We start from the raw sequence: 24,003 nt of genomic DNA on the forward strand, positions 1-24,003 counted from the left end.
CCGTGTTTCTGACCGGGTTGAGGATACAGACCGTGATTCTGACTGGGGTGACGATACACACCGTGTATCTGACTGGGGTGACGACGCAGACCATTTGTCTGACTGGGGTGACGATACAGACCATGTGTCTGACTGGGGTGGCGATACAGACCGTGTGTCTGACTTTGGTGAGGATACAGACAGTGTGTCTGACTGGGGCGATGGTACAGACCGTGTGTCTGACTGGGGTGATGATATAGACCTTGTGTCTGAATGGGGCCATGATACAGACTGTGTGTCTGACTGGGGTGACGATACAAACCGTGTGTCTGATGGGGTGACCATACAGACCGTGTGTCTGACTGGGGTGAGGATAAAGACCGTGTGACTGACTGGGTTGAGGATACAGGCCGTGTATCTGACTTTGGTGACGATACAGACCGTGTGTCTGACAGGGGTGACCATACAAACCGTGTGTCTGACTGGGCTGAGGACACAGACCGTGTGTCTGACTGGGGTGATGATACAGACTGTGTATCTGACAGGGGTGACGACGCAGACCATGTGTCTGACAGGGCTGACGACGCAGACCATGTATCTGACTGGGGTGACGATGCAGACAATGTGTCTGAATTTGGCAAGGATACAGACCGTGTGTCTGACTGGGGTGACGATACACACCGTGCATCTAATTGGGGTGACGACACAGACCATTTGTCTGACTGGGGAGAGGATACAGCCCATGTGTCTGACCGGGGTGACGATACAGACCATGTGTTGGACTGGGGAGGCGATACAGACAGTGTGTCTGACTGGGGTGACGATACAGACCATGTGTCTGACTGGGGTGGCGATACAGACAGTGTGTCTGACTGGGGTGAGGATACAGAGAGTCTGTCTGACTTGGGTGACGATACAGAACGTGTGTCTGACTGGGGTGAGGATACAGACTGTGTGTCTGACTGGGGTGACGACACAGACCGTGCATCTGACTGGGGAGATTTTACAGACCGTGTGTCTGACCAGGTTGAGGATACAGACCGTGATTCTGACTGGGGTGACGATACACACCGTGTATCTGATTGGGGTGACGACACAGACCATTTGTCTGACTGGGGAGAGGATACAGTCCGTGTGTCTGACTGGGGCGAGGATACAGACCGTGTGTCTGACTGGGGTGACGATACAGACCATGTGTCTGACTGGGGTGGCGATACAGACCGTGTGTCTGACTGGTGTGAGGATACAGACCGTGTGTCCGACTTGGGTGACGATACAGACCGTATGTCTGACTGGGTCGATGATACAGACCGTGTGTCTGACTTGGGTGACGATACAGACCGTAAGTCTGACTGGGGTGAGGATACAGACTGTGTGTCTGACTGGGCGACGATACAGACCGTGTGCCTGACTGGGGTGAGGATATAGACTGTGTGTCTAACTGGGGTGACGATACAGACCATGTATCTGAATGGGGCGATGATACAGATGTTTGTCTGACTGGGGCGACGATACAGACCGTATGTCTGACTGGGGTGAGGATACAGACTGTGTGTCTGACTGGGGTGACGATACAGACCATGTGTCTGACTGGGGTGGCGATACAGACCGTGTGCCTGACTGGTGTGAGGATACAGACCGTGTGTCCGACTTCGGTGACGATACAGACCGTATGTCTGACTGGGTCGATGATACAGACCGTGTGTCTGACTTGGGTGACGATACAGACCGTATGTCTGACTGGGGTGAGGATACAGACCGTGTGCCTGACTGGGGTGAGGATACAGATTTTTGTCTGACTGGGGCGACGATACAGACCGTATGTCTGACTGGGGAGAGGATACAGACCGTGTGTCTGACTGGGGCGAGGATACAGAAAGTGTGTCTGACTGGGGCGATGATACAGACCGTGTGTCTGACTGGGGTGACGATACAGACTATGTGTCTGACTGGGGTGGCGATACAGACCGTGTGTCTGACTGGGGTGAGGATACAGACCGTGTGTCTGACTGGGCGATGATACAGACCGTGTGTCTGACTGGGGTGAGGATATAGACTGTGTGACTGACTGGGGTGACGATACAAACCGTGTATCTGAATGGGGCAATGATACAGACGTTTGTCTGACTGGGGCGACGATACAGACCGTGAGTCTGACTGGGGTGAGGATACATACCGTGTGTCTGACTGGGCGACGATACAGACCGTGTGTCTGACTGGGGTGAGGATATAGACTGTGTGTCTGACTGGGGTGACGATACAAACCGTGTATCTGAATGGGGCGATGATACAGACGTTTGTCTGACTGGGGCGATGTTACAGACCGTGTGTCTGACCGGGTTGAGGATACAGACCGTGATTCTGACTGGGGTGACGATACACACCGTGCATCTAATTGGGGTGACGACACAGACCGTTTGTCTGACTGGGGAGAGGATACAGCCCATGTGTCTGACTGGGGTGACGATACAGACCATGTGTTGGACTGGGGAGGCGATACAGACAGTGTGTCTGACTGGGGTGACGATACAGACCATGTGTCTGACTGGGGTGGCGATACAGACAGTGTGTCTGACTGGGGAGAGGATACAGACAGTCTGTCTGACTTGGGTGACGATACAGAACGTGTGTCTGACTGGGGTGAGGTTACAGACTGTGTGTCTGACTGGGGTGACGACACAGACCGTGCATCTGACTGGGGAGATTTTACAGACCGTGTGTCTGACCGGGTTGAGGATACAGACCGTGATTCTGACTGGGGTGACGATACACACCGTGTATCTGATTGGGGTGACGACACAGACCATTTGTCTGACTGGGGAGAGGATACAGTCCGTGTGTCTGACTGGGGCGAGGATACAGACCGTGTGTCTGACTGGGGTGACGATACAGACCATGTGTCTGACTGGGGTGGCGATACAGACCATGTGTCTGACTGGTGTGAGGATACAGACCGTGTGTCCGACTTGGGTGACGATACAGACCGTATGTCTGACTGGGTCGATGATACAGACCGTGTGTCTGACTTGGGTGACGATACAGACCGTGTGCCTGACTGGGGTGAGGATATAGACTGTGTGTCTGACTGGGGTGACGATACAGACCATGTATCTGAATGGGGCGATGATACAGATGTTTGTCTGACTGGGGCGACGATACAGACCGTATGTCTGACTGGGGTGAGGATACAGACTGTGTGTCTGACTGGGGTGATGATACAGACCATGTGTCTGACTGGGGTGGCGATACAGACCGTGTGTCTGACTGGTGTGAGGATACAGACCGTGTGTCCGACTTGGGTGACGATACAGACCGTATGTCTGACTGGGTCGATGATACAGACCGTGTGTCTGACTTGGGTGACGATACAGACCGTATGTCTGACTGGGGTGAGGATACAGACCGTGTGCCTGACTGGGGTGAGGATATAGACTGTGTGTCTGACTGGGGTGACGATACAGACCATGTATCTGAATGGGGCGATGATACAGATTTTTGTCTGACTGGGGCGACGATACAGACCGTATGTCTGACTGGGGTAAGGATACAGAATGTGTGTCTGACTGGGGTGACGGTACACACCATGTATCTGATTGGGGTGACGACACAGAGCATTTGTCTGACTGGGGAGAGGATACAGACCGTGTGTCTGACTGGGACGAGGATACAGACCGTGTATCTGACTGGGGTGACGATACAGACCGGGTGTCTGACTGGGGCGATGATAGAGATTGTTTGTCTGACTGTGGCGAGGATACAGACTGTGTGTTTGACTGGGGCGACCATACAGATCGTGTGTCCGACCGGGCTGACGACGCAAACCGTGTGTCTGACCGAGGTGTCTGAACGGGGTGACGACACAGACCGTTTGTCTGACTGGGGAGAGGATACAGACCGTGTGTCTGACTGGGGCGAGGATACAGACCGTAGGTCTGACTGGGGTGACGATACAGATCGTTTGTCTGACTGGGGTGACGATACAAACTGCGTGTCTGACTGGGGTGAGGATACAGACCGTGTGTCTGACTGGGGTGGCGATGCAGACCGTGTGTCTGACTGGGGTGAGGATACAGACCGTGTGTCTGACCGGGGTGAGGATATAGACCGTGATTTTGACTGGGGTGACGATACACACCGTGTATCTGACTGGAGTGATGACGCAGACCGTATGTCTGACTGTGGAGAGGATACTGACCGCGTGTCTGACTGGGGCGAGGATACAGACCGTGTGTCTGACTGGGGTGACGATACAGATCGTGTGTCTGACTTGGGTGACGATACAGACCGTGTGTCTGACCGGGTTGAGGATACAGACAGTGTGTCTGACTGGGGTGACGATACAGACGATGTGTCTGACTGGGGAGGCGATACCGACAGTGTGTCTGACTGGGGTAAGGATACAGACCGTGTGTCTGACTTGGGTGATGATACAGACCGTGTGTCTGACTGGGGTGAGGATACAGACAGTGTGTCTGACTGGGGCGATGATACAGACCGTGTGTCTGACTGGGTTGGTGATATAGACCGTGTATCTGAATGGGGCGATGATACAGACTGTGTGTCTGACAGGGGCGATGATACAGACCGTGTGTCTGAAAGGGGTGACGATACAGACCGTATGTCTGATGGGGTGACCATACAGACCGTGTGTCTGACTGGGGTGAGGATAAAGACCGTGTGACTGACTGGGTTGAGGATATAGGCCATGTATCTGACTGGGGTGACGATACAGACCGTGTGTCTGACTGGGGTGATGATACAAACCGCTTGTCTGACTGGGGAGAGGATACAGACCGTGTGTCTGACTAGGGAGAGGATACAGACCGTATGTCTGACTGGGGTGACCATACAGATCGTGTGTCTGACTGGGGTGACCATACAGACCGTGTGTCTGACTGGGGTGAGGATAAAGACCGTGTGACTGACTGGGTTGAGGATACAGGCCATGTATCTGACTGGGGTGACGATACAGACCGTGTGTCTGACAGGGGTGACTATACAAACCGTGTGTCTGACTGGGGTGATGATACAAACCGCTTGTCTGACTGGGGAGAGGATACAGACCGTGTGTCTGACTAGGGAGAGGATACAGACCGTATGTCTGACTGGGGTGACGATACAGATCGTGTGTCTGACTGGGGTGACGATACAAATCGCATGTCTGACTGGGGTGAGGATACAGACCGTGTGTCTGACTTCGGTGACGATACAGCCCGTGTGTCTGACTGGGGTGGCGATGCAGACCGTGTGTCTGACTGGGGTGAGGATACAGACCGTGTGCCCGACTTGGGTGACGATACAGTCCGTGTGTCTGACTGGGGCGAGGACAAAGACCGTGTGACTGACTGGGTTGAGGATACAGGCCGTGTATCTGAATGGTGCGATGATACAGACCGTTTGTCTGACTGGGGCGACGATACAGACCGTGTGTCTGACTGGGGTGAGGATACAGACAGTGTGTCTGACTGGGGTGACGACATAGTCCGTGCGTCTGACTGGGGTGACGATATAGACCGTGTATCTGACTGTGGCAATGTTACAGACCGTGCGTCTGACCGGGTTGAGGATACAGACCGTGATTCTTACAGGGGTGACGATAGACACCGTGTATCTGACTGGGGTGACGACACAGACCATTTGTCTGACTGGGGAGAGGATACAGACCGTGTGTCTGACTGGGGCGAGGATACAGAAAGTGTGTCTGACTGGGGCGATGATACAGACCGTGTGTCTGACTGGGGTGAGGATACAGACCGTGTGTCTGACTGGGGTGACGACACAGACCGTGGATCTGACTGTGGCAATGTTACAGACCGTGCGTCTGACCGGGTTGAGGATACAGACCGTGATTCTGACAGGGGTGACGATAGACACCGTGTATCTGACTGGGGTGACGACACAGACCATTTGTCTGACTGGGGAGAGGATACAGACCGTGTGTCTGACTGGGTCGAGGATACAGAAAGTGTGTCTGACTGGGGCGATGATACAGACCGTGTGTCTGATTGGGGTGAGGATACAGACCATGTGTCTGACTGGGGAGATTTTACAGACCGTGTGTCTGACCGGGTTGAGGATACAGACCGTGATTCTGACTGGGGTGACCATAAACACCGTGTATCTGATTGGGGTGATGACACAGACCATTTGTCTGACTGGGGTGACGATACAGACCATGTATCTGAATGGGGCGATGATACAGATGTTTGTCTGACTGGGGCGACGATACAGACCGTATGTCTGACTGGGGTGAGGATACAGACTGTGTGTCTGACTGGGGTGACGATACAGACCATGTGTCTGACTGGGGTGGCGATACAGACCGTGTGTCTGACTGGTGTGAGGATACAGACCGTGTGTCCGACTTGGGTGACGATACAGACCGTATGTCTGACTGGGTCGATGATACAGACCGTGTGTCTGACTTGGGTGACGATACAGACCGTATGTCTGACTGGGGTGAGGATATAGACCGTGTGTCTGACTGGGGTGAGGATATAGACTGTGTGTCTGACTGGGGTGACGATACAGACCATGTATCTGAATGGGGCGATGATACAGATTTTTGTCTGACTGGGGCGACGATACAGACCGTATGTCTGACTGGGGTGAGGATACAGACTGTGTGTCTGACTGGGGTGACGATACAGACCATGTGTCTGACTGGGGTGGCGATCCTGACAGTGTAGCTGACTGGGGCGATGCTACAGACCGTGTGTCTGACTGGGGTGATGATATAGACCGTGTATCTGAATGGGGCAAGGATACAGACCGTGTGTCTGACCGCGTTGAGGATACAGACCGTGTGTCTGACTTGGGTGACGATACAGACCGTGTGTCTGACTGGGGTGAGGATACAGACAGTGTGTCTGACTGGGGCGATGCTACAGACCATGTGTCTGACTGGGGTGACGATACAGACCGTGTGTCTGATGGGGTGACCATACAGACCTTGTGTCTGACTGGGCTGAGGATACAGACCATGTGACTGACTGGATTGACGATACACACCGTGTATCTGGCTGGGGTGATGACGCAGACCGTTTGTCTGACTGGGGAGAGGATACAGACCGTGTGTCTGACCAAAGTGACGATACAGACCGTGTGTCTGACTGGGGTGACAATACAGACCGTGTGTCTGACTGGCGTGAGGATACAGACCGTGTGACTGGGGCGATGATACAGACCGTGTGTCTGACTGGGGTGATGATATAGACCGTGTATCTGAATGGGGCGAGGATACAGACTGTGTGTCTGACCGCGTTGAGGATACAGACCGTGTGTCTGACTTGGGTGACGATACAGACCATGTGTCTGACTGGGGTAGCGATCCTGACAGTGTATCTGACTGGGGCGATGCTACAGACCGTGTGTCTGACTGGGGTGATAATATAGACCGTGTATCTGAATGGGGCGAGGATACAGACCGTGTGTCTGACCGCGTTGAGGATACAGACCATGTGTCTGACTTGGGTGACGATACAGACCGTGTGTCTGACTGGGGTGAGGATACAGACAGTGTGTCTGACTGGGGCGATGCTACAGACCATGTGTCTGACTGGGGTGACGATACAGACCGTGTGTCTGATGGGGTGACCATACAGACCTTGTGTCTGACTGGGCTGAGGATACAGACCGTGTGACTGACTGGATTGACGATACACACCGTGTATCTGGCTGGGGTGATGACGCAGACCGTTTGTCTGACTGGGGAGAGGATACAGACCGTGTGTCTGACCAAAGTGACGATACAGACCGTGTGTCTGACTGGGGTGACAATACAGACCGTGTGTCTGACTGGGGTGAGGATACAGACCGTGTGACTGGGGCGATGATACAGACTGTGTGTCTGACTTTGGCGAGGATACAGACTGTGTGTCTGACTGGGTCGATGATACAGACCGTGTGTCTGACTGGTGTGATGATATAGTCCGTGTATCTGAATGGGGCGATGATACAGACCGTTTGTCTGACTGGGGTGACGATACAGACCGTGTGTCTGACTGGGGTGAGGATACAGACTGTGTGTCTGACTGGGGTGACGACACAGACCGTGCATCTGACTGGGGCGATTTTACAGACCGTGTGTCTGACCGGGTTGAGGATACAGACCGTGATTCTGACTGGAGTGACGATACACACCAGGTATCTGATTGGTGTGACGACACAGACCATTTTTCTGACTGGGGAGAGGATACAAACCATGTGTCTTTCTGGGGCGAGGATACAGACCGTGTGTCTGACTGGGGTGACGATACAGACTGTGTGACTGACTGAGACGATGATACAGACCGTGTGTCTGACTGGGGCGACGATACAGACCGTGTGTCTGACTGGGGTGAGGATACAGACCGTGCGTCTGACTGGGGCGACGACGCAGACCGTGTGTCTGACTGGGGTGAGGATACAGACCGTGTGTATGACTGGGGTGAGGATACAGACCTTCTATCTGACTGGGGTGATGATATAGACCGTGTATCTGACTGAGGCGATGATACAGATCGTGTGTCTGACTGGGGTGACGATACAAATCGCATGTCTGACTGGGGTGAGGATACAGACCGTGTGTCTGACTTCGGTGACGATACAGCCCGTGTGTCTGACTGGGGTGGCGATGCAGACCGTGTGTCTGACTGGGGTGAGGATACAGACCGTGTGCCCGACTTGGGTGACGATACAGTCCGTGTGTCTGACTGGGGCGAGGACAAAGACCGTGTGACTGACTGGGTTGAGGATACAGGCCTTGTATCTGAATGGTGCGATGATACAGACCGTTTGTCTGACTGGGGCGACGATACCGACCGTGTGTCTGACTGGGGTGAGGATACAGACAGTGTGTCTGACTGGGGTGACGACACAGTCCGTGGGTCTGACTGGGGTGACGATATAGACCATGTATCTGAATGGTGCGATGATACAGACTGTTTGTCTGACTGGGGCGACGATACAGACCGTGTGTCTGACTGGGGTGACGACACAGACCGTGGATCTGACTGTGGCAATGTTACAGACCGTGCGTCTGACCGGGTTGAGGATACAGACCGTGATTCTGACAGGGGTGACGATAGACACCGTGTATCTGACAGGGGTGACGACACAAACCATTTGTCTGACTGGGGAGAGGATACAGACCGTGTGTCTGACTGGGGCGAGGATACAGAAAGTGTGTCTGACTGGGGCGATGATACAGACCGTGTGTCTGACTGGGGTGAGGATACAGACCGTGTGTCTGACTGGGCGACGATACAGACCGTGTGTCTGACTGGGGTGAGGATATAGACTGTGTGACTGACTGGGGTGACGATACAAACCGTGTATCTGAATGGGGCAATGATACAGACGTTTGTCTGACTGGGGCGACGATACAGACCGTGAGTCTGACTGGGGTGAGGATACAGACCGTGTGTCTGACTGGGCGACGATACAGACCGTGTGTCTGACTGGGGTGAGGATATAGACTGTGTGTCTGACTGGGGTGACGATACAAACCGTGTATCTGAATGGGGCGATGATACAGACGTTTGTCTGACTGGGGCGATGTTACAGACCGTGTGTCTGACCGGGTTGAGGATACAGACCGTGATTCTGACTGGGGTGACGATACACACCGTGCATCTAATTGGGGTGACGACACAGACCGTTTGTCTGACTGGGGAGAGGATACAGCCCATGTGTCTGACTGGGGTGACAATACAGACCATGTGTTGGACTGGGGAGGCGATACAGACAGTGTGTCTGACTGGGGTGAGGATAAAGACAGTCTGTCTGACTTGGGTGACGATACAGACCGTGTGTCTGACCGGGTTGAGGATACAGACCGTGATTCTGACTGGGGTGACCATAAACACCGTGTATCTGATTGGGGTGACGACACAGACCACTTGTCTGACTGGGGTGACGATACAGACCATGTATCTGAATGGGGCGATGATACAGATGTTTGTCTGACTGGGGCGACGATACAGACCGTATGTCTGACTGGGGTGAGGATACAGACTGTGTGTCTGACTGGGGTGACGATACAGACCATGTGTCTGACTGGGGTGGCGATACAGACCGTGTGTCTGACTGGTGTGAGGATACAGACCGTGTGTCCGACTTGGGTGATGATACAGACCGTATGTCTGACTGGGTCGATGATACAGACCGTGTGTCTGACTTGGGTGACGATACAGACCGTATGTCTGACTGGGGTGAGGATACAGACCGTGTGCCTGACTGGGGTGAGGATATAGACTGTGTGTCTGACTGGGGTGACGATACAGACCATGTATCTGAATGGGGCGATGATACAGATTTTTGTCTGACTGGGGCGACGATACAGACCGTATGTCTGACTGGGGTGAGGATACAGACTGTGTGTCTGACTGGGGTGACGATACAGACCATGTGTCTGACTGGGGTGGCGATCCTGACAGTGTATGTGACTGGGGCGATGCTACAGACCGTGTGTCTGACTGGGGTGATGATATAGACCGTGTATCTGAATGGGGCGAGGATACAGACCGTGTGTCTGACCGCGTTGAGGATACAGACCGTGTGTCTGACTTGGGTGACGATACAGACCGTGTGTCTGACTGGGGTGAGGATACAGACAGTGTGTCTGACTGGGGCGATGCTACAGACCATGTGTCTGACTGGGGTGACGATACAGACCGTGTGTCTGATGGGGTGACCATACAGACCTTGTGTCTGACTGGGCTGAGGATACAGACCGTGTGACTGACTGGATTGACGATACACACCGTGTATCTGGCTGGGGTGATGACGCAGACCGTTTGTCTGACTGGGGAGAGGATACAGACCGTGTGTCTGACCAAAGTGACGATACAGACCGTGTGTCTGACTGGGGTGACAATACAGACCGTGTGTCTGACTGGCGTGAGGATACAGACCGTGTGACTGGGGCGATGATACAGACCGTGTGTCTGACTGGGGTGATGATATAGACCGTGTATCTGAATGGGGCGAGGATACAGACTGTGTGTCTGACCGCGTTGAGGATACAGACCGTGTGTCTGACTTGGGTGACGATACAGACCATGTGTCTGACTGGGGTGGCGATCCTGACAGTGTATCTGACTGGGGCGATGCTACAGACCGTGTGTCTGACTGGGGTGATGATATAGACCGTGTATCTGAATGGGGCGAGGATACAGACCGTGTGTCTGACCGCGTTGAGGATACAGACCATGTGTCTGACTTGGGTGACGATACAGACCGTGTGTCTGACTGGGGTGAGGATACAGACAGTGTGTCTGACTGGGGCGATGCTACAGACCATGTGTCTGACTGGGGTGACGATAGAGACCGTGTGTCTGATGGGGTGACCATACAGACCTTGTGTCTGACTGGGCTGAGGATACAGACCGTGTGACTGACTGGATTGACGATACACACCGTGTATCTGGCTGGGGTGATGACGCAGACCGTTTGTCTGACTGGGGAGAGGATACAGACCGTGTGTCTGACCAAAGTGACGATACAGACCGTGTGTCTGACTGGGGTGACTATACAGACCGTGTGTCTGACTGGGGTGAGGATACAGACCGTGTGACTGGGGCGATGATACAGACCGTGTGTCTGACTTTGGCGAGGATACAGACTGTGTGTCTGACTGGGTCGATGATACAGACCGTGTGTCTGACTGGTGTGATGATATAGTCCGTGTATCTGAATGGGGCGATGATACAGACCGTTTGTCTGACTGGGGTGATGATACAGACCGTGTGTCTGACTGGGGTGAGGATACAGACTGTGTGTCTGACTGGGGTGACGACACAGACCGTGCATCTGACTGGGGCGATTTTACAGACCGTGTGTCTGACCGGGTTGAGGATACAGACCGTGATTCTGACTGGGGTGACGATACACACCATGTATCTGATTGGTGTGACGACACAGACCATTTTTCTGACTGGGGAGAGGATACAAACCATGTGTCTTACTGGGGCGAGGATACAGACCGTGTGTCTGACTGGGGTGACGATACAGACTGTGTGACTGACTGAGACGATGATACAGACCGTGTGTCTGACTGGGGCGACGATACAGACCGTGTGTCTGACTGGGGTGAGGATACAGACCGTGCGTCTGACTGGGGTGACGACGCAGACCGTATGTCTGACTGGGGTGAGGATACAGACCGTGTGTATGACTGGGGTGAGGATACAGACCTTCTATCTGACTGGGGTGATGATATAGACCGTGTATCTGACTGAGGCGATGATACAGACCGTGTGTCTGACTGGGGCGATGATACAGACCATGCATCTGACTGGGGCGATGTTACAGACCATGTATCTGAATGGGGTGAGGACACAGACCATGAATCTGACTGGGGTGATGATACAGACAGTGTGTCTGACTGGGGTGACGATACAGACAGTGTGTCTGACTGGGGCGAGGATAAAGACTGTGTGACTGACTGGGTTGAGGATACAGGCCGTGTATCTGACTGGCATGACGATACAGACCGTGTGTCTGACAGGGGTGACCATAGAAACCGTGTGTCTGACTGGGCTGAGGATGCAGACCGTGTGTCTGACTGTGGTGATGATACAGACTGTGTATCTGACAGGGGTGACGACGCAGACCGTGTGTCTGACCTGGGTGAAGACGCAGACCATATCTCTGACTGCGGTGACAATACAGACCATGTGTCTTACAGGGCTGATGGCGCAGACCGTGTATCTGACTGGGGTGATGATGCAGACAGTGTGTCTGACTTTGGCGAGGATACAGACCGTGTATCTGACTGGGGTGATGATACAGACCGGGTGTCTGACTGGGGTGAGGATACAGACCGTGCGTCTGACTGGGGTGACGACGCAGACCGTGTGTCTGACTGGGGTGAGGATACAGACCGTGTGTATGACTGGGGTGAGTATACAGACCTTGTATCTGACTGGGGTGATGATATAGACCGTGTATCTGACTGAGGCGATGATACAGACCGTGTGTCTGACTGGGGCGATGATACAGACCATGTATCTGACTGGGGCGATGTTACAGACCGTGTATCTGACTGGGGTGACGATACAGACAGTGTGTCTGACTGGGGTGACGATACAGACAGTGTGTCTGACTGGGGTGAGGATACAGACCGTGTGTCTGACTGGGGTGATGATACAGACTGTGTGTCTCACTGGGGCGAGGATACAGACCGTGTGTCCGATTGGGGTGACGACGCACACTGTGTGTCTAACCGGGGTGTCTGAACGGGGTGACGACGCAGACCGTGTATCTGTCTGGGGCGACGATACAGACCGTGTGTCTGACTGGGGCGACAATACAGACTGTGTGTCTGACCGGGGTGACAACGCAGACCGTGTGTCTGACCTGGGTGACGACGCAGACCGGGTTTCTGACCGGGGTGACGGCGCAGACCGTGTGTCTGATTGGGGTTACGACGCAGACCGTGTTTCTGACCGGGGTGACGACGCAGACTGTGTGTCTGATTAGGGTGACGACGCAGACCGTGTGTCCGACTGGGGTGACGACGCACACTGTGTGTCTAACCAGGGTGTCTGAACGGGGTGACGACGCAGATCGTGTATCTGTCTGGGGCGACGATACAGACCGTGTGTCTGACTGGGGCGACGATACAGACTGTGTGTCTGACCGGGGTGACAACGCAGACCGTGTGTCTGACCTGGGTGACGACACAGACCGGGTTTCTGACCGGGGTGACGACACAGACCGTGTGTCTGATTGGGGTTACGACGCAGACCGTGTGTCTGACCGGGGTGACGACGCAGACTGTGTGTCTGATTAGGGTGACGACGCAGACCGTGTGTCTGACTGGGGTGATGATACAGACCGTGTGTCTGACTGGGGTGACGATATGGACCGTGTATCTGAATGGGGCGATGATACAGACCGTTTGTCTGACTGGGGCGACGATACAGACCATGTGTCTGACTGGGGTGAGGATACAGACTGTGTGTCTGACTGGGGTGACGACACAGACCGTGCATCTGACTGGGGCGATGTTACAGACCGTGTGTCTGACCGGGTTGAGGATACAGACCGTGATGCTGACTGGGGTGACGATACACACCGTGTATGTGACTGGGGTGACGACACAGACCATTTGTCTGACTGGGGAGAGGATACAGACCGTGTGTCTGACTGGGGTGAGGATACAGACCGTGTGTCTGACTTGGGTGACGATACAGACCGTGTGTCTGACAGGGGTGACCATAGAAACCGTGTGTCTGACTGGGCTGAGGATGCAGACCGTGTGTCTGACTGTGGTGATGATACAGACTGTGTATCTGACAGGGGTGACGACGCAGACCGTGTGTCTGACCTGGGTGAAGACGCAGACCATATCTCTGACTGCGGTGACAATACAGACCATGTGTCTTACAGGGCTGATGGCGCAGACCGTGTATCTGACTGGGGTGATGATGCAGACAGTGTGTCTGACTTTGGCGAGGATACAGACCGTGTATCTGACTGGGGTGATGATACAGACCGGGTGTCTGACTGGGGTGAGGATACAGACCGTGCGTCTGACTGGGGTGACGACGCAGACCGTGTGTCTGACTGGGGTGAGGATACAGACCGTGTGTATGACTGGGGTGAGTATACAGACCTTGTATCTGACTGGGGTGATGATATAGACCGTGTATCTGACTGAGGCGATGATACAGACCGTGTGTCTGACTGGGGCGATGATACAGACCATGTATCTGACTGGGGCGATGTTACAGACCGTGTATCTGACTGGGGTGACGATACAGACAGTGTGTCTGACTGGGGTGACGATACAGACAGTGTGTCTGACTGGGGTGAGGATACAGACCGTGTGTCTGACTGGGGTGATGATACAGACTGTGTGTCTCACTGGGGCGAGGATACAGACCGTGTGTCCGATTGGGGTGACGACGCACACTGTGTGTCTAACCGGGGTGTCTGAACGGGGTGACGACGCAGACCGTGTATCTGTCTGGGGCGACGATACAGACCGTGTGTCTGACTGGGGCGACAATACAGACTGTGTGTCTGACCGGGGTGACAACGCAGACCGTGTGTCTGACCTGGGTGACGACGCAGACCGGGTTTCTGACCGGGGTGACGGCGCAGACCGTGTGTCTGATTGGGGTTACGACGCAGACCGTGTTTCTGACCGGGGTGACGACGCAGACTGTGTGTCTGATTAGGGTGACGACGCAGACCGTGTGTCCGACTGGGGTGACGACGCACACTGTGTGTCTAACCAGGGTGTCTGAACGGGGTGACGACGCAGATCGTGTATCTGTCTGGGGCGACGATACAGACCGTGTGTCTGACTGGGGCGACGATACAGACTGTGTGTCTGACCGGGGTGACAACGCAGACCGTGTGTCTGACCTGGGTGACGACACAGACCGGGTTTCTGACCGGGGTGACGACACAGACCGTGTGTCTGATTGGGGTTACGACGCAGACCGTGTGTCTGACCGGGGTGACGACGCAGACTGTGTGTCTGATTAGGGTGACGACGCAGACCGTGTGTCTGACTGGGGTGATGATACAGACCGTGTGTCTGACTGGGGTGACGATATGGACCGTGTATCTGAATGGGGCGATGATACAGACCGTTTGTCTGACTGGGGCGACGATACAGACCATGTGTCTGACTGGGGTGAGGATACAGACTGTGTGTCTGACTGGGGTGACGACACAGACCGTGCATCTGACTGGGGCGATGTTACAGACCGTGTGTCTGACCGGGTTGAGGATACAGACCGTGATGCTGACTGGGGTGACGATACACACCGTGTATGTGACTGGGGTGACGACACAGACCATTTGTCTGACTGGGGAGAGGATACAGACCGTGTGTCTGACTGGGGTGAGGATACAGACCGTGTGTCTGACTTGGGTGACGATACAGACCGTGTGTCTGACTGGGGCGACGATACAGACTTGTGTGTGTGACTGGGGCGACGGTACAGACCGTGTGTCTGACTGGAGTGACGAAACAGACCGTGTGTCTGACTGGGGTGACGACGCAGACCGTGTGTCTGACTGGGGTGACGACGCAGACCGTGTGTCTGACCGGGTTGAGGATACAGACCGTGATGCTGACTGGGGTGACGATACACACCGTGTATGTGACTGGTGTGACGACACAGACCATTTGTCTGACTGGGGAGAGGATACAGACCGTGTGTCTGACTGGGGTGAGGATACAGACCGTGTGTCTGACTTGGGTGACGATACAGACCGTGTGTCTGACTGGGGCGACGATACAGACTTGTGTGTGTGACTGGGGCGACGGTACAGACCGTGTGTCTGACTGGAGTGACGAAACAGACCGTGTGTCTGACTGGGGTGACGACGCAGACCGTGTGTCTGACTGGGGTGACGATACAAACTGCAGATCTAACAAAGCAGTGATCAGACCGCACTTGTGGTATTGTGAACAATTCTGGGCCCCTCATCTAACAAAGGACGTGCTGGAGTTCGAGAAGGTCTAGAAGAGGTTCACAAAATGATCCCAAGAGTGAAAGGGCTAATGTATGAGGAATAATTGATAGCTCTGGTCCTGTACTCACCGGTGTTTTGAAAAATAAGGGATTACTCACTGAAACCTATCTAACATTGAAAGGCTTAGATAGAGTGGATGTGCACAGGATTGTGGGGGAGTCTACTACCAGAGGGCACAGCCTCAAAATAGAAGTTCGACCCTTTAGAACAGAGAGGAGGAGGAATTTTTTTTGTTAGAATGTGGTGAGTCTGTGAAATTCATTGTCACATTCAGCTATGGAAGCCGAGTCATGGGTATATTTAAAGCAGAGATTGTTTTTTTGATTAGTAAGGGTGTTAAACATCACGGGGCGAAGGTAGGGAGAATGGAGTTGAGAGGGATAATGAATCAGCCATGATGGAATGGCAGACCAGATTCGATGGGCTGAATGGCCTAATTCTGCTCCTTATGTTTTATGGTCTTATGGTCTAAAGCTTTGATGAGGACATGTTGTTTGAATCCGAACTGAAGGTCAATTAGAACACTGCGGCGTGCAGTATCTGGTTTAATGTGAATGAAAAGGCATTGAAGGAAATGGAACTAGGACTTCAGGGATCATTCCAAACCTTTCCCAAGTTACAAAGGGCATTGCCTATTGTATATTAATCGATACCCATTATATTTGCTTGATACGTCACTGCAATTAAACCGAACATTCCGCATTTCCCCTGTTAACATCGAGTACATCGAGAATAAACAGCCAAGGGTGAACCTGTCCAACCATGGAGAATTGGCCAATACAGTACTTACCCCCGTAACAGAAGCAGTAACATGAGACTAATAACACCAGGGCAGGGGGGAAAGTGGAACTGAATGATAATTCGCTAATTCGGTAAAAGTAATTAAAAATAATTATGAAAGAGCACAAGATTATCATTAGGAAAGTAACTGTAATTATTGTCATTAAATTATGTATAGATTTGTTGGATAACTCTCTCAAGTCTCCAGACAAAGTTCATCAGCACATTTGATCTTCAACCAGACGCAATATAAATGATTTAAGCACTGCTGTTCCTGCACCTGAATGCAGATGAGACTTCACACAGTCAGTTAACCACAACACAATTGCTTCCATTCATAATAAGAGATTTAGCATCAATTAACAGTTAATTAACATTCTAGTGTTTTGAAATAACTTTTAATTTTTCTGCAGTTTAATGAGACTTTCATACTCAGATCGAGCAAAGGGAAATACAAAATGGGAGCTGGAGGAGGCTATTTGGCCCCTCGCGTTCACCGCACCATTCAGCAAGATCATGGCTGATCACATCAAACACCATTTCCCTGCCCTTTTCCCATTTACCTTAGAGTCATAGAATCATAGAGTCACAGCACAGAAACAGGCCCTTTGGCCCATCTAGTCCATACCAAACTATTATTCTGCCTAGTCTCATCAACCTGCACCTGGACCATACCCTCCCATCCACATACCTTCCTTAAATGTTGAAACCAAACTTCTATCCACCACTTCCGCTGGCAGCTTGTTCCACACTCGCAAAGCTGGCCTCACCAGTGTCTTATACAAATTCAACATGATATCTCAACTACCTTGATTCCTTTATATATCCCTAAATCTGTCTCGGAATGAAATAAATAACTAGCAATCCCGCTCAGGTAGACTATTTCAAAGAATCACGAGTTTCCCTTTGAAGATAACAAAATTTCTCCTCATTTACGTTCCAAACAGCTTTATTCAAGGGGTAGACTTTGTCGACCAAGTGGATTAGAGGGCAGGATGGACGTGAGTTGTGATGCACTAAAACTGAGAGTTCAACATGCAAAGCAGTAGCAAGGGAGCAGAGAAAGATTTGGGGAGTGGTGTCAGTATCGGTCTGGGACTGCAGCGAAGAAAAAAGAATGTGTAACTGGGACCCATGCGAGTGCCCATGGCTACACATTTGATTCATAGAGGAATCAAAAGGAAAGTTGTTCAGGCTGGGAACCAGTTCAACCAGATGGAGGAGAACGACGGGAGAGGGAAACCAGTTGAATCTATGTTTCAGGGAGAAATGGAGTACCCGATGGTCTTCCAGATGGAGAATTGAGATATATAGGGCCTGGACATCCACGGTGAAGAGGAGGCAGTGACAGCCAGTGTATAGATCTGGCCGCCACTGGCTGCTTTATTTAGAAACCATGACTACTAGTTTCCACTGTTTCAAATACACACACACACAAATTTTCCCCACACCTACCCCGTCAAACACCTAAGAAGGTTGTACTGTCAGCGAAATTATCTAAGATCCACTGACTGGAGGCCTACATTATTCAATCATTCCTCGAATGGCAAACCTGTTATTTTACCATGTTACGGATGCTTTACAAATGCACATTGCTTTTGTTGTTTGCACCAGAACTCCCTGACTGACAGCATGCTCATTTACCACCCTGTCAGGGCTCTGCCCCCTGCGATGGAGTCACCAGGCAGGCTGTGGAATCTCATTTCATAAAATGCAGATTTATGAAATTTTGTTTAATAAAGCACGCACCTCTTTAGTAAAGAGGGGAATATCTGACCATAATCTTCTGAATGTCAAAGGAACTAGTTCCTGGAGATAAAGTAAAACTTTGCAAATCAAAAATTAGTCCATGGTACAGTTGATACAGCCGCTGCTTCTCAGCTCCAGAGACCTGGGTTTGGCCCTGACCTCAGTCACCCGATGCAGAGAGACTGCACATTCCAGAATGACCACATAGGCTTCTCCAGGTGCTCCAGGTTCCTTCCCTGGACATACAAATTGCTAGGTTAATTGTCCCCCATGAGTACACAAGTGGCAGAATCTGAGGGAAGTTGAGGAGAAGTTAAAAATTGGGATTAAGTAGAGATGGGTGGTTGGAGTTAGCAGGCTGAAGCGGGCTTGCGCATTGCACGATATTGTGTGTATTTTGTTACAGTGCATCCTCATGGATGCAAAGTGGGACACTGTTTGTTACAACAAAAAAAGACATAGCTCCATAAATTAAAGATAGCCCCAAATCCAACGGTTATGGCATGGATGACACATTGAGGAATTATTGTAATTCAAACAGTTACATTCAGTTACAGTGGCGCCCAGTGAAGATCGGATGATCGTCTAGGAACTGGATAGGTACTAGAAACGTGGGCTTCAGGATAGATGGATGCCCTTACATCGGGCCAGAATAGACTCAGTGTTCCTACTAACATCCATCGGTCCTTTTTTCTCTTCAGTGCTTGAAGGATGAAACATTCACGGGAGTGCTGCCACAAAGAAGCAGCAGCCATCATCAAGGACCCCTCTCTTCTCATTACTGCCATTGGCAGGAGATACAGGAGCCTCAGGTCCCACACCACCAGGTTCAGGAACAGTTATTACCCTGCAACCATCAGGACCCCACCAGGTTTAGGAACAGTTATTACCCTACAACCATCAGGCTCCTGAATCAGTGTGGATAACTTCCCTCACCATGACTCTGAGCTGATCCCACAACTTACAGACTCACTTTCAAAGACTCTGCAAAGTTAAAGTTCAAAGTGAATTTATTACCAAAGTACGTACTGTATATATCACCATATACGACTGAGATTTGTTTTCTTTAGACATTCACAGCAGAACAACGAAATACAATAGTAACAATGAAAAACTACACACAAGCAGAGACTGACAAACAACCAATGGTCAAAAGAAGACAAACTGCATGAATACAAATAAATAAATAAATAATGCTGAGAACATGAGCTGTTGAGTCCTTGAAAGTGAGTCCATAGATTGTGGGATCACTGCAAATTTGACGTGAATGATGTTATAAATCATATTCTCAGTATTATTCGTTTTTTAAAATTTATACAATATGTCTTCTTTTGCACATTGGTTGCTTGTCAGTCTTTGTTTAGGTATAGATTTTCATAAAATGTATTCTGTTTATTTATTTTCAAGTAATTGCCTGCAACCAAATGGTAACATATACTTACTTTGATAATAAATTTACTTTGACTTTGAAATAGTGAGGCTAAAGTGTTTGTTTAATTTGGTTTGGGTAGTTCTTTCCTTTATTTTCTGATACTTGGATTTAGTTGAAGGAAAATCAGGTTCTGAGCTGCTCTGTTGTTTGATTGAAAATCACAAAAAAAATCTGCAAATACTGTGGAGCTGAAAAGATGATGGAAATACTCAGCAGGTTAGGCAGCAGCTGTGGAGAGATGCTGTTAAAACCTCTGGTCACAGAGTCTTCATCAGAACTGAGAAAGAGGAAGTTTGGATAGGACAACGGGAATATTTCTAACAGAATGAACTGTTGGCCCAGCTCTGAGGGAAGATCTTTGACCTGAAACGGTAAGACTGCTTCTCTTTCCACAGATGCTAGCTGACCTGTTGAGTGTTTCCAGCATATTTGGCTTTCCTATTGACTCCACGGCCGGTACCATGTTTTCCATTAAAGTTTGATTGCCTTTGTGAAACAGCACAGGAAGACTCCATTTCTTTCCAGGATACCTGTGATTGTAGTTTGAAACAACAGCTGTTGTAGGCAGAATCTCAGAAGGTGACAAAGAGGCATCCAAGAGTGAGAAAGACTGGCTGGTTGAGAGGTGTCACAACAACAAACTTGCCCTCGACGTCAGTAAATCAAAGAAATCGATGGTGGACTTCAGGAAGGGAAAGACAAGGGACCACACGCCAGTCCTCATCGAGGAGACAGCTGTGGAAAGGGTGGGCAGTTTCAAGTTGCTGGATGTCAATATGTCTGAAGATCTCTCCTGGGCCTAATATATTGATGCAATTATGAAGAAGTCATGACAACAGCTATAATTCATTAGGAGACGAAGAGATCTGTTATGTCAGAATCAGAATCAGAATCAGGTTTATTATCACCTGCATGTGTCATGAAATTTGTTAACTTAGCAGCAGCAGTTCAATGCAATACATAATAAGGAAGAAAAAAAAGTAAATTAATTACAGTCTATGTATATTGAATAGATTAAAAATGGTGTAAAAAACAGAAATACTGCATATTAAAAAAAGTGAGGTAGTGTCCAAGGGTTCAAAGTCCATTTAGGAATCAGATGGCAGAGGTGAAGAAGCTGTTCCTGAATCGCTGAGTTTGTGCTTTCAGGCTTCTGTATCTCCTATCTGATGGTAACAGTGAGAAAAGGGCACATCCTGGCTGCTGGAGGTCCTTAATAATGGATGCTGCCTTTCTGAGACACCGCTCCTTGACGATGTTCTGGTTACTTTGTAGACTAAGCACCAAAGATGGAACCACTAAATTTACGACCCTCTGCAGCTTCTTCATCAGAGGTTCTGGCAAATTTCTACAGGATTGCTGTGGAGAGCAACCTAACTGGTCACATCACCATTTGCTATGGAGGCACCAATGCACAATATCGCTCAAAACTGCTGATGGTTATAAACTCAGCCAACTCCACCATGGACAACAGCCTCCCCAATGTCCGGGACATCTTCAAAAGATGAAGCCTCCAAAATGTGGCATCCATCATTAAGGAATCTCACCATCCAGGACATGTCCTTTTCTCATTACTGCCATCAGGGAGGAGGCACAGGAGCATAAAGACACACACTCAATACTTTAGATTCAGATTCTTCCCCTCCACCATCAGATGGTCCATGAACTCATGAACATTTCATTGCCACTTTTGTTCTCATTTTGCACATTACACTGGGAGGAAATGGCATCAGGGAACAACGCGACCAACGGCGATGTCCTTCAGACAGTTCACAAAAGTTCCTCCTTTACTTCTTTCAAATATGATTCTGCTACTGAGCTTTTACCAGCGACTGGAACCTGTGATTTACATTTTGATGGTGTGTTTTCAGGCAGATTGAGCGATCTGGCGCGTTGCCGTCTCTGAGGGAGTTTGGTGAGGTTTCAAGCCGAGAGTGTGGGCTAGAGGCCAAGAAACCCAGAGATGGGCTGCAAGCCCATTATCGACTCCATTTCTCGCTGATTAAAACGTTGAGCAAGATCAGAAAGCGAGCGAGTTTTCAGCGCTGTTTCCTGCATTTGACCGGGGTGTGTGTGTGTGTGTCTCTCTCTCTCTCTCTCTCTCTCTCTCTCTCTCTCTCTCCTTCTCACTCACTGCTCCCATAGGACAGTGCCAGTGTTTGACTGGTCTCTCTTTCCATCTAGCTCAATGTTGCCGGAGTCTTGGTTCTTGGGCAAGGTTTAATCGATGTGGTTTGTGGATTGGACTCTGCAATTCATATTATACGTGTTTCTGGTTTCTGGTTACTTCTTTTTTATTTCTATCTTGTGTGACTTTAATTAGTGGCCCGTAGCCAATCAACAATATATTAAACTGAACTGAACTGAAGTAAACATTCCTAGACTGTTTCAATGACTCTGTGGTTCGATATTTTATATTCTGTGTTTTTTGCTCAGTATTTGTCATTTGACTGACTTGTTCTTTTTTGTGTTTTGGGTGCTGGATGTTTTCTTTGAAAGGGGCCCATTTTTTTCGTTGTTTTGTGGCTGTCTGTGGGAAGACAAATCTCAGGGTTGTATACTGCATACACACTTTGATAATAAAAGTACTTTAAACTTTATATTCTATATTTCTTATTATAACTTATAATGTTTATAATGTAATGCACTGTACTGCTGTGCAAAAACAAATTTACTGACATATATCAGTGATAATAAATGTGATTCTGAGCAAACAGCAAAACATGGTCCATTTTGCAAACACCAGCAAAAGGAACTCATCACCAAAACTACTGCAAAGTGTTTTGGTAATTATTGATCCAGCAATGAAAGGGGGAGGGGTGATTATGTACAGTACAGCAGACTGAATTTTGTAAATCAGATCTTCTCAATCATCCCATTCCCGGGTCTTTAGGCATGATTGACAGGTTATTGCCCAACCAGCTCTGTTCCACCTAAAGACAAGAGAAGTCGCTCTGCGCAGTGTTTGATTGAGAAGTTGGTGTATATGTGTGAGAACGTTTCACACTGCAGTGCTATGGAGGGAATGGACTGTGAACATGCTGAACAACTGTTACTGGGCTTACAGCGTCTGGCGGAGTCATTGGTCAGCTCCAGTCGGTAGACAGACAGCCGGTTTGGGCCTCCGCACGTGCTGCTCTTTTCCCCCTTACACTCCATGTTGCACTCGGACTCAGTGGTGTTCTGGGTTTGGATCCTGTGTCCACAGTAACATTCAGCTCCGAACTCCAGGCCTGCGTACTGATAGCCCCTGTAGATACAAATGAGAGAGGCTGTTAACACTGTGGTGCAACCCCGCTGCTCCATCCTCCTGGGTTCAGGTCTGACCTCAGCCGCTGTTTGTGTGGAGTTTGCACGTTCTCCCAGTGACCATGTGGATTCCTATACAGGTGGTTTGGTAGCGGAGTGGTCAGTGTAACACTGTACAGCATCGGCAATTGGGGTTCAATTCTGCTGTGATCCGTGAGATGTGTGCCTGCTCTCTCCGGGTGCTCTGATTTCCTCCCACGTTCCACAGACATACGGGTTAGGGTTAGTGAGCTGTGGCGTGCAGTGTTGGCAACAGAGGCATGGTTCGACTT

General features: G+C 50.6%; 1 protein-coding gene across 3 annotated transcripts in view; it reads right to left on the minus strand.

Annotated features, from left to right (window-relative positions):
* LOC140188970 (sialate:O-sulfotransferase 2-like) overlaps positions 1-24,003 on the minus strand; it is a 462,780-nt gene that overhangs the window by 147,185 nt on the left and 291,592 nt on the right. For all 3 annotated transcript variants that reach the window (XM_072245649.1, XM_072245635.1, XM_072245642.1), the window contains exon 5: positions 23,488-23,672. In XM_072245649.1, the coding sequence (XP_072101750.1) occupies positions 23,488-23,672 (185 nt within the window). The remainder of the gene's footprint in view (positions 1-23,487; positions 23,673-24,003) is intronic.

Source organism: Mobula birostris, chromosome 2 (assembly GCF_030028105.1).
Source record: "Mobula birostris isolate sMobBir1 chromosome 2, sMobBir1.hap1, whole genome shotgun sequence".
Classification (NCBI taxonomy): Eukaryota; Metazoa; Chordata; class Chondrichthyes; order Myliobatiformes; family Myliobatidae; genus Mobula; species Mobula birostris.